The sequence below is a fragment of the Chroicocephalus ridibundus genome, chromosome 7, assembly GCF_963924245.1.
Source record: "Chroicocephalus ridibundus chromosome 7, bChrRid1.1, whole genome shotgun sequence".
NCBI classification, from domain to species: Eukaryota; Metazoa; Chordata; class Aves; order Charadriiformes; family Laridae; genus Chroicocephalus; species Chroicocephalus ridibundus.
Window position 1 is genome coordinate 33,887,361 of NC_086290.1, and position 12,335 is coordinate 33,899,695.

General features: G+C 36.8%; 1 protein-coding gene across 5 annotated transcripts in view; it reads left to right on the top strand.

The window, feature by feature from the left end:
• Positions 1–3,215: 3,215 nt before the first annotated feature.
• Positions 3,216–12,335, top strand: part of RFTN2 (raftlin family member 2) — a 38,602-nt gene continuing 29,482 nt past the window's right edge. The window contains exons 1-4 of one of the 5 annotated variants that reach the window (XM_063340459.1): positions 3,216–3,338; positions 3,825–3,971; positions 8,526–8,709; positions 10,739–10,850. In XM_063340459.1, coding sequence (XP_063196529.1) covers positions 3,833–3,971; positions 8,526–8,709; positions 10,739–10,850 — 435 coding nt within the window. In that variant the 5' untranslated portion in view covers positions 3,216–3,338; positions 3,825–3,832. Of the gene's footprint in view, positions 3,339–3,489; positions 3,972–4,700; positions 4,858–8,525; positions 8,710–10,738; positions 10,851–12,335 lie in introns of those variants that run through there. The other 4 variants (XM_063340458.1, XM_063340460.1, XM_063340461.1 and 1 more) reach the window with 4 other exon arrangements.

The following is a 12,335-nucleotide window of genomic DNA, read 5'->3' on the forward strand; positions in this document are numbered from 1 at the left end:
CTTCTCATGATTGTGATACTGCTTAAAAATTTTATAGTTCTTCTTATGAAGTCCTTGATATAAATTTTGAAACTTAAATACTACTTCTTTTGAAGCTTTTTGAAGTTAACTTAAAGAAGTATGATTGCTTTTGCTTTTAACGTCCTAGTCCATACCCTAATCAGAAAGAGATGTCTTCGAGGAAGCATTTGCTGTGGGTCCTGGTATAGCTGACTCTCTGGATTGCAGATTCAATAGTTTATGATCTCTTGAGTTTCGGTATCCATTAAAAATTAAATGTTTATAAGTCAACTTCCCTGAAATTTTTTTAGCTTTTATTTTGACAATATTCATACACAGACAAAACAAAACAAAACAAAAATCTGTGTACCTGCACTGTTTTCATAATTTTCCTTATGATTTTGATCAACAGGAAGCTCAGATGACTTGAAAAAGGAATATACTACTGTCAAGTACTGTCTCCCATTCTTGATCTTTTAAGATAGTGGAGGAGGCAGTTTAAACAGTATTATTTTATTGAATGCTTTATGCGGGTAACATCTGGTTTTGGAGAAAAGAAGGCATTCTTGTAAATTGGCTTTGTATTCAAGTTGGTTTATCACAGATGTTCCAAAAAGTGTTGTCTTTCTAATTCTAGCAAGAGAAATTTCATCAAAAAAGGGTGCCAACACCACTTCTATTTGGCAGCAGTGCTGCAGACAGAGAGCCTGCCTTGGACATCAGGAATGTTAATAGTGAGCAGCTCAGCATGGAGTCAGGAACTGGAGGGACACCTATTTCAAAACACCAGTTTCAAGCATCAGATGATATCCTTACGGTCGGTAAGTTTAGTAGTGTAACAAGAAAGACAAAAATGCCTCCCACACAAATGTTGTCAAACCTCCCATGACACTGACTATAGGGAATGAAGTATGTCATGAGCAAGGGACAGGAACAACGCTTAGGTGTGTCTCTTTCTGGTCAGAACTGGTGCTGCCTCTCATCCTGCACTGCTAGAAGACAGCCAATGGAAGTCCAGCACTGGACCCCCGCTCCGGTTGGTGTACTACTCTTCTGCCATCTTTATATTATTTTTCCATCTCATTAGAATGAAAACCATAGGGGAATCCTGGAAGCCTTCGACAGAAACATAGTTCTTTGGATTAGTTGGTCCATTGTTTGGCTGTCTTTTTTTGCCTTTTTTAAAAAGTCTAAAACCTATATCAATCTTCAGTGAATGAGTCACATGCTCTTTCAGTGTTGGTTGCTGTGGCTGCCACACCTCAGTGAATCACAGTATGGTTTTAGGGATCTGTTCTTCTTTGATACCAGTTCCCAGAGCCTTTGCCTTTTTGGTCACTGGAAATGGGCTGTTTTGTAGTTTATATCCATTTTGCGACAGGATACTATAGCTATTCAGGCAGTTCCTTAAGCAGCTCTTAAATCCAGGAATCTTGTGATCCTCTCCTGAGTCATTCAGGTGCTTTGATGCAGTTCTAAACTCCCATGAAGAGATACTGCTTGTTCTTGACTGGTTTGGGTTTGTTTTCTTTATTCTGACCTGTGGGATCTTTGGTTTCACTGGTGCAGTCTACTGACTTTTGAGGCGAGTCTGCAGTGGCAACTGTTGGCTGACTTCTGACTTGTAAGCTTGTAACGATTTAACTAATCTGGGGTTATCCAAAATGAGGACCATTGGTTTTATCCATAACAGTGTTTCTGTCTTGGTGTTGTAAGACTTTTTGTAGTATAAACACTTATATTGGTGAGAGGGTTGAAATACATTTTAAACCTTGTCATGAAGAGTTCAAAGTACAATATTCTGGCCTAGTTAAAAATGTAGCTAGCTTTAGTTAAACTTAAAAAAAAAAAAAAAGGCAACCAGCTGGCAACTGGTCTAGTGCTGCAAGAAGTTGTTTTACTTGCAGGTATCTTAAGTCATGTCATGGCTTTATGCAAGTGGTTACAGTGGATCTTAAGGACTGTGTGGAATGAAGCAGCAGGATTCTCGAAGTTGAGTGGACAGTTTACATGTATGTCTGGTATAGCAACAATTCAGGGATGACCTTTACTAAAAAAAAAAAATAGTGTTTGGGAGCAATTTCTGTGTAAGCAGACACGCAGGAAGCTGAAGAATTCTGCTTATTTGGTATGTTTTTATAGATTTTAATCAAGAAGATACCACTGTGGTATTTCCTCTTGGTTTCAGCACCTGGGAGCTTGTTTTAAAAACTATAGGATTGAAGTCTTAATTATTGCATGGGCTCTGCAGTTAGTGATTTTTAAAGTCTTACAAAGTTAAGTTACTTTAAACTATAATATGGATTTTAAAGGGGATATAGTCTGCAGACTTACCATTCCTGGTAAGCTACTTAATAAAAGTTAGATCACTTTGCTTGCAGTAGAACAGGAAGAAAACCACAAATGGTTAATGCCTAAGTTGCAATGATTGAGTGTAAACAATGTGGGTATTTTTTTTGAGATTAATATTTTTCAGTGGGAAAAAGTAATAAGTTTTTTAAATTCAGCTATATAGTTCCTTTCATACAAAATGGCATTCTGTAGATGCAGCCTAAAAATAAAAAGGTCAATTTTCCAACTGCCCGTACAGGCAATAACACAGCCTTAGAAAATCAATCAGTGTTCCTTTTTTTCACCATACATTATTGTGGTCTGCTTCAGGTGTAATACAGTTACAATGACTTGCAGGAGTTAATGTAAGAGTAATGAGAGCCCTTAAATTTATACTAAATTTTCAGGACCTAAAGAAAAATATACTTAGGAAACAGTGTTGCAAATCTGTGGCTGTATCAACTGAGGGCAGCCTGACAGAGGACATGATTTCAGTTGTTCAATACCCATGGAAAAAATGGGGAACAAAGTCTTGTAACTATATTCATATATAACATTGAAAGTCTTTCTCGTTTGAAATGAGGAATACTTAAGTGTCACTTTTCAGTGTTAATCAAAACCAATTATAGAACTTGATTTTAGCAATGTAGATGCTTATTGTAATCATATATAATTTTCTTGACAAATTTCTTTACTAAATATTTTTACATTATTAAAATATACTACACTAAGTTCATGATTTGTTTTGGTTTTTTCCTCTGGAAGAAAGTTCCCGTTCAAAGGAAATAAGAACTAAACTTTGAAATCTAAAATAAGGACTAAACTGCTTTTCATTTACTTTTCTACCCTTTGAGATGCCAGAAGCAATTTCCTCTTGAAGCTGACTTCCTTTCTGGAAATGATTTTCGTCTCCAACCATGTTGAGGCTCTTTTCTCATTCTTTCATTCTGACTAACTTGCTTTTTTCCCCTCTGACTTGCTCCTGCAGTTGAGTAGAACTTCTGGAGGTAAGTAATTACAGAGAAGTTCCTCTCTTAACTTTATTTTTCAGTTCTTCTTTCCCCCCACATCCCCCCCCCCCCTCCCCGCCACACACACCCCACCGCCCCCCTCACCCAGTCAGTCTAGAAGGACAAACAAAGCACTATTGGTGTCCTCTGCAAGAGAGCACTGATAGGGGGCTGGCTGTAAATTGACGTGGCATGGAAAAAATCTCTGCTAGTTTGTAGCAGCTCTAACATTGCTGCGAAATCAAGCCTACTCTGACCAAGTTTGTAGCTTGAAAACACCACGGGCATACTGTTTCTATATAAAAAATGAATGGAAAGTACCTTCGCTTTTTGCTTTGGGAACTAGACTCTTTCTGTATTTGGATTTACGGCTGATACAAAACAAAATCAAAGGGAATTATTTGGTTACGTTTTTTTCCCTGTAGTGAGAGCGACAGATCTTGCTGCTCCCCCAACCTTTTCCTGCGATTTAATCATTTGCAGATCTTGCCATGGGGTGCGGACTGAGAAAGCTGGAAGACCCAGATGATAGCAGCCCTGGAAAAATCTTTTCTACATTGAAGAGACCACAAGTTGAAACAAAGACGGATTCTGCTTATGAATATGTATTGCTGGATTTTACTTTAGAAGGTATCTCTTTATGTTATATCCTTACTATTCTGAGAAGGCGAGGAATCAAGTTTAACTTAGTTCTGTCTTGTTTGACTTAAAGTAAATCTTAAATACTTTTATTAAAGCTAGCCAAAACATAAGACTTTTATTTTGAAACACAAATCATGACGAAGGTCCTCACTTAGATAAAATTACAGTGGAAACTACTGAAGTATTTTTAACAACCAAACCCTCCAAATTACACAACTGTCCTTGTTAAGGAAGCTGGCTGAAAACTGTTAGATTTTCCTAGTTTCCTGTGAGTCAGATACTGCCATCCGTGCTCACTTTGAATAATGGTCGTCTGAATTCAGTGTGACGGTTCAGAAAATACAGTGTGCCTGAGCATTAATTGAATAACAATTTTCTTAAAATGCCCTCAACTTCTGAAAACAGGCTGTCATTGTCCTTGTTACTTTATGCAGAAGTAAGTCTGTTTTTTAGTTGTATACCATGAGTAGCTTCCCCTCTTATGCCCACCCCAGTCTCTTGGCAGATATTTTAGTAAGAGTCTTACAGTTTCATCTTACTATTTTTTCCAAATGCTCAACTTGTAGTTATTGAATAGTCTTTTGAAATCGTGACCGAAATGAAACAAAATTTGTATGCGTAGCTAGAGGCAGACAGTGCTCTGTGGGATACTTCCTTCCCGAGGGTGTCCTGTCTCTAACAGAGCAACTCCCTGTTCCACAAAGTTGAAAACATAAACAAGCCCAGATGGCTGCCCTCTGAGAACAGACAGCTCAGTTTTGCTGTCACTTCATAGTCACTTGCATTTTATAGCAACCAAATCTACTGGAAATTCTTAATAACAAGGATTTGAAGTAAATGCAACAGCTAGAAGGGTTTGATAAAAGGAGTAAGTGTAAGTGCATGTCTTGCATATGAAAGAGTTGCTGAAAATGTGTCAAAACTTGGCCTCTGCTTAGTTTTAATTCCAAATTAAAGAACCATGGTAATAATTTTACTTAAAATATGTCTATTGATAATCTGAAAAATACTAATAAAAGCCACATTCTCTTAAGTTACAGTACTTGACATACAACTGTTTTTGTTGTTTGTTTACACGCATAGTTTCTCATTGGTTTGTTCTTTTTGAAGGAACAGAACTTTAAGTAGTAGTGGTAAAATATTGGAAATAAAGCTAGGCTGCTTAATGTATACATGAATTACCTATTGGTATACTGATAATGGAAAGGATACTAAGATATTTTTTTTGAGACTGAAGAGCATTTAGTGTTCTTTAATTGTCTGTGTTATGAGTAGCTTTGCTTTGTTTTAAAGTAACAAGTTTCTGGAGGTGTTATGTAAAGGATGTGTTGTAAAGGTGGTTGTGACTTTGAAGGAAAAGCTCATGCAACAAGTCTAAATAAAGGTGCATCTCTTACTTTAATAACCTATCACTACAGCAGTAAGGATTCATTTTCAGCTGTTTAGTCTGATATACAGAAGTGCTTAGCTTCAGTAACTTACTGTGGAATTATGAATGCTAAATAAGAGTGACATCAGTTTTAGATAGTTGCTTAACTTTTTTGTTTGTTTCTAACTGTATATAAACATGGGTATCTTTCTGTTGGATCCTTCTAGCTGTGTGTGTATTTGACCTTCAGATATTTTTTTTGTTTGGGTTCTCTAATCTTTAAAGATAAGATCACGAATACATGAAAAATGGTGTATATGCTATCTTGGAGGCATTTCTGAATGTTGTTTGTTTATGAAACATGGGGATTGGCTGAAGTACTGTAGGGAATATGTTTGGCTTTTTTTTTTCTTCTACCCGAATCAGCTCGCTCATGTACTTGTTGCTACTTGAATATCCTTTGGCTAAATGAAACCTAAGCGGGAGCCTTTTATCACTTTAGACCAAAGGCAGCTTTCACTCTGCTCTCAGTTTTTGTGTTATGTCTTCATGGCATTCTGTGTCTGCTGATTTCTAGAGGAAGATCTTCCCCAACATCTGAGACTTCTGTTTGCCTGAGTTGGTAGTTACCTCTGGATCTGTCACCAAGTAAACCAGAAAATCTGCACTTAGTATCCTTTATAAGATCCTTCAGTAAGCTGTGTCCTGCATTAAGATAAAAGTACAGCAAGCATAAATGCATTATTTAAGTTCAATATGCCTTATTGTCTGTGTAATCAGATTTATGCTACGTGAAGTTGAACTGGCCCTGCTGGGGAGACTTTCAGGAGTCCCTGATGTTCTTCCAAGCCATGACGCAGACTAGGTCAACCATTCTGTAGTCTAAATTCATTGGCTGGAGTCCCTGTGCATCTTCATTAGTTATCAGCAATGTATTGTACCTTGGCTTCTCCCTTCCAGGTTCCCAAAATACTCCCGTCCCTACTGTAAAAATCAGCTCTGAGTTCCATGGAGGTGGTTGTGCATCAGGAGAATCCCAAACAAGAAAATTGCAGCCGGTCTTTTATTTTGGTGGGGTTGAATAGTACAAAGGAAATGGAGCAGTGGACTCTGAAGTGTAATTTTAAAGGCCTGTCAAGGATTGTAAATTTACAGTTTCAATCATGAGGCATATCTCAGTTACAAAAACAGCTGTTATTTTTTGAGTTTAACCATAAAGCAGGGATAGTTTAAATACTCCTACTGAAGCAGAATGCTTATGCCTTTTCCACATCTCTCCTATTAGGGAAAAGAAGAAATATTGATGCAAGGGTATTTCACATCAGCCCACAAGATAACATGCTGTGAAGTTCTTGTCGCTCTGAATAACAGTATGAATATGTATGAAGTAGCTGTTTTGTTGTCATCTTCAATGCTGTGTACCTGAAGTTTAGTTTACAACTAGCAAGATAGCTGTGGCTCTGTTACTGTTGACATTGGATCAGGCAGAACGTTTTCTTAACGCAAAATGGTTAAGGCATTTTCAAAATCAGTGAAGTGATGATCACATTGTATGTATTCCTGCTTTGTTTTGGTTTGTGGGCTGTAGAGCAGCTCTTTACCAAAAAAAAAAAAGCCCTCCATGATGTACATGGATTATCCCCATTTTATGGTGGGCAAAATAGTCTAGAGATTGAAGTTTTACAGAACACATCACTCATGAACCAGCAGAAGTCTAATTCAGTTTATTGGAATAAAAGATTTTGGCAAACCAAAGATTCACATATCTGACTTTCAATACTTTAAACCAGTAGGACAGGTAGAGTTCGTGACTCACCATGACTTTTATCAAAGTCCATAAATTCCTTGCTGTTGCCCATCTACAACATAGGGCTCGTAGGTAAGAAAATGTGAGAAGGTGAAGGAATAGAGTGGCAAGTGATATTTATGTCACTGTATTCATCTGTTCTTTTTTTCTTATATCTTTTTTTTAATTATAGAACCAAGGGAAAATTAGTGTATTTAATTTTTCAGGGCTTATTGTATGGTTTGAAAGAGAATGTTTAAAGCAGTATGTCAAAATGTTCACATATCCAAAAAAAAGTGTGTTACGAGGTCACTTAATGCCAGTTGAGGCATCCTTTCACACACTTAACACTGGTCTTAATGCACTGAAAGTTTTGCAAAGAGAGGGAGAGGGACCTGTCAGAATGCAGGAAAGAAGTATATCACTTGCAGCAAGGGTTGCTGATAGAGACCATCAAATTCCAAGCCAAGCTGTCTTGTCATGATAGCTCATATGTGCAGAGGATGAAAAATCTGGCAGCAAATATATGCTGGCAAAATCACTCTTTGCTTACTGCCTGTGTATGGTATTGGTTTCCTGCTTTGTGGAAGCTCTGAGAGCTTCTGTTTTTCAGTTGGGGTCGAGGGGAACAGGAAATACTGACCATCAGACTGACTGGCAGAATATATCAGAATATATTACCAGTGAGGAATCTTCCTTTTCTCTGTGCAAAAGCTGTGGATCAGACCATTCAAAACAGGTTCTCCAAAAAGTTTTCCTTAGTTTCTGACAATGGCTGTGTAGTGCTTATCTGTTACATGCTGATCAGAAATGCTTGCACACATTCAGACAGATCTTCCTTAGAAATTAGTGACACCATGTAGCTCATTTAAACGACATTACTTAGGTTTGCTGGAAAAAGGAGTTGCGAGTATGATAAAAAATCAAGCTACAATCCACAGATCACTTTAAGGCATCCAAAAAACATTGAAGAAAACCAAACCAATTGTTCTAGGCTTAAACTCATTGTATAGGAATTCACCTTTGCAACTAGGGTTGAAGGATACTGCTTTTGGTATGTTTAAGGCTTTGGCTATGTAAAATAGTTGCTTTGTTATTTTCAGACCTATTGTGTGTTTAGATATCGATGCAACTCTTAAATTAGCTTGGCAAAGCTAGATCTAACAAAGTGTTGCCAAATAGATTAAAAATGGATTGCATTAACTTTAAAAATATGTACTTCAACTAGTTGAATCAGCTGGGAATCTGCTTTTTCTTGTATAGATAGAACTGTAGCTTTTTATTAAATGCCTTAGAATAGATTTTATGTGGTTTATATAAAAAGAACTTAAAAATATATGGACACACATAGTATAAAGTGCTTCTCTTCTGCTTTCAATACTTTTAGCTTCCTCAAATCCAGAAGTTATCAAGATCAGTTCTGTGTTGGATATAGTATCTAAGGTGGAAGAATATTACAACAGAGGATATGTTGTAGGAGCTGTTCATCCTATTATACTGCCAATTGGACGCAGAAGGAATTTCCCTGCAAGTCACATGTATCGTGTGGTACTTTCACGATTAAAATTAAGGTAACAGTGAAATAATTTGAATGCACTGGTCCGTTACTCAACACATTTGTAAGTGGATTGCTCAACGTGCATAACTTATTATCAACTTGAAATGAGGACCTCCAAGAATGAAATAACTGTTCCTTGTCTAGGAAAGCGAGCAACTTCGTAAATTTTTTTAATTAATGCTAAGCATACAATAGGCTAATGTTTACTTTGCCTTAGTAAATGTCCAAAGAAAAATACAAAGTTGCTTATCGTAATTTGTGGGAAGATAAATTGTTACAGTTTACCCTTTTATTTTAAATACATTTTTATAATGAAGTATCATCTGCCTTAGAATCTGAAGCAAATACAAGATTAAACAAAACACTAGGAGAATAATAAGCTGCTTTAAATTCTCTCATGCCTCTTCACTTCCAAAACTTTTGTTTTCACTTTTTCCATGGGAGCATTATTCAGGGAAAGTGACCTGTAAAGTGTGAATTACTTAGTTTATCAGAGATAATTAGTTTATTTTTCCTTATTAATAAGAAGGCAATAAACATTCTGTGATAGAGGGGCATGCAAAAGCTTGGTTTTGACACTGAGGGGAAGCCCAGAGTTTGTGTTTAGGTTCCAGCTCTGTAGTGTTGTTTATTACTCCTGTTTTCACTGTGTTGTAACCACCATGTGATCATAAAGAAAACTTGATCATAAAAAAAGGACAAAGAAATTTTACCATTAGTTCCCTTGAACGCAAAAGAAGATAACCTTTTTTTTTAATTTGAGTAACTAGAAAAGTGCATTTCTTATTGCATTAAGAGCTGTCATGCTTCCCTGTTGTATCCTGAGTCCTGGTGCAGTGCACAAAGTTTCTTTCATTTTCCTTTGGAAGACTGGAAGGGCATGAGTTGGAAGGTGCCCTCTGCCACTCCAGTAATGCTTCTGTAAAACATGGTTCATTTGAGGGAGTTTCTCAGAAGCTTTGCTGAAATAAGCATTGTCCGTGGTGTTTGCTGCTCATAAAACTTACCTTCATCAGCTCATCTGCAAACAAGGTGAAGGTTGTCCATGTGGGCAAAGGCTTGAGAAAGAAAAGCAGAATATTTGCTCTCTGGAGCTGAGGCTTCAAAGAGCTGACCTTGCCAGCATGCAGCTCCCACAACTCATCTTTAGGCCCTTGACTAGATGAAGAACAGGAACCCGCAGCCTACATGTGAAACTGAGCGTGGGTTCCCAATTTCCTATACCAAATGTACCTGTGTTGGTTTTGCTATAGGCAAATGCACCTTCTCCAGCTTCTATCTTGAAAGTAACCTTTTGTACAAGTGTGTTTCATTGATGGTTCATTCTAAAGCAAAAGCTTGTGTGAAGGAAACATCAAATAAAATCCCATTATATTACTGATATACACCAAATATTGTTGTCTGAGTAATAACCTAACTGGCTTTAGGTGAAACATGATGAATGCTATTCTTTAACTTTAAGTTAAAGCTTGTTGGAGTCTCAAATCTGAGTAATTTAAACATTACCTAACCCAAAGTGATTGTTACTGAATTTTGTATTTCTAGTATTTGCCTGCACTGTATTTCGTGTGATAGCTGCAACTCAGCTCTAGCTACAGAAGTTAAACATCAGCACGTTAACAGTGTAAAACTCCCACTTCTATTCAGTGTGTTTTCTAAAAAACTGATTCTCTAATTTGTGCTTGCTATATTTATAGCTTAAATCTGTATTTTTGGCATTATCAGAGATTTTGGGGTTTACTTATTAAAGGGCTGTTTGTCAACAAAGCTCAGTTTCCAAAAGATGCCTGTTAACAGGAATTTCATATGAAGATTGTTAAATATTAATATTTTTACCCTGACATTGTAATACACAGTACCTGTGACTTTGTGTAAGAAACAGAACAAAACACCAAAACCAACTGAGTTCTAAATAAAAGTATGAAGAACTATTGCCAGGATTTCATTCATAACTATTCCAAAAGAAAAGAATTCTATATGCAAGCACTTGCCCAAGTTAGCAGCAAACTACTGACAAAGACTGCTTTCTTTCTGTGTTCTAGCCAGAAGCATGCAGCACCCAGAGGACAAAGGCACCCCAGGCTGGTGATTGAGGAATGTCCTTTAATGTATGAAACACTGACAAATGAGGTAGTGAAAGAACTGTTAGAAAAGGTAATGGAGCATTCTGGGTTTTTTCAAACTTCTCTTCAGATTTTTATTTCTACCATACATGTAAGTTGCAATGGTTAATCGTTTTTTAGTTTTGAGTTTTAACCTTGGCTTGTTTTATAGAAGCAACAGAGTCTTTTCTTGGTGCAAAAGGAGTTATTTTTCTTCGTTAGTTGCTTCTTCTAATTTAGGACTTGGTACTGAGCCCTGTAAAGCTTTGGGAAACTGGCCACTTAACCACTGAAAGCAGAATCAGGCCCAAATTCTCAGTCAGTCTTTATAAAATGCTTGTAGATAGCTCTTTCTGAAATTAATAATTTTAAGAAAAATAAAATATGAAGTTTGTTCTGGGTTAAGTATTCCCACCGAACACGAATATATTCCATTACTAAGAAAGATATTTTTCTTTAACAGAAATACAAAATGTTCAGTAACTGTATTAAATATTTAGTTGGCACAGCTTTTGAAAATATTGTATAGTCAAAGAAAACAAAACTTGCAGTGGAATGCAAGCTATACTTCTAGTTCTTTTTGTGTTTAACTTCCTCTGCAAAGTTAAAGACTTACCGAAACAGGAAACTTGTTATTACAAGAGTAAGTGATATCTTTTACATGAGTTGCCAAGGAAAGAGGTAGAGGAAAAAGCATGTTGGGGATATTTAACGTTCTTTGAAATTATCGCAGAGTTGTTTAAAATTTGAAATGGCTTGTTTTGAAATTTTCAAGTGTTTCAAATTTAAAATTTACATGACACGTTTGTACTATATGTGTATTGCCAGGTTGGTTGTATTGCATACCAGACAAACACTGGAAATTAGTAGTGATTGTCTTGCAAGTAAATCTGAAACAGTAGTAGTATGTGAAAATAATTTTATTTTTAAAATGTTCCCAGTGCTTTAAAAATACCAAGCCAATAATCCAGTATAAAATTACTTTTTTAAAGATCTGAACCCGTAAGACTTTGTGGCACTTCAGGAAAAAAGTGGTCATACTACTCTTTTTCTGTGTGTTGATTGTCACATTTAAAATTATTTGGTTGTCTTAGAAATAGCAGCTCTGTATAATCACAGGGATTGGCATATTATATCATTGCTGTACATAGGTAATGGCGGTAGATAGTAACACTTCAGTCTATCGTGGGACTAAAGAGGGATTGTAGTACCATCAGCTATTTGAGTGTTATTCACTCTGTTTAATAGTTAATGTGAGTTAACTGGGTAGAGATCCTTCCCTCTGCCCTCACTAATCCAGTACTTCCCAGGCAATTTCTTCTTTCTATGCTGGGGTTTCAGTATTTTCCTGGAAAGACTTCGTTGCACAGGGGAGCTTGTAGCACAAGAAGCCGGTGGGATCACCTTCCTAAATGGCAGCACTCCTTATCCCAGAAACAAACCCTCCCTCCGAGAACAGATACATCGCACAGGTGGCACGTATTCTACAGTTGTATTTTGAGACTTCAGTGCAGAGAAGACCCACCACTGGCTAAAA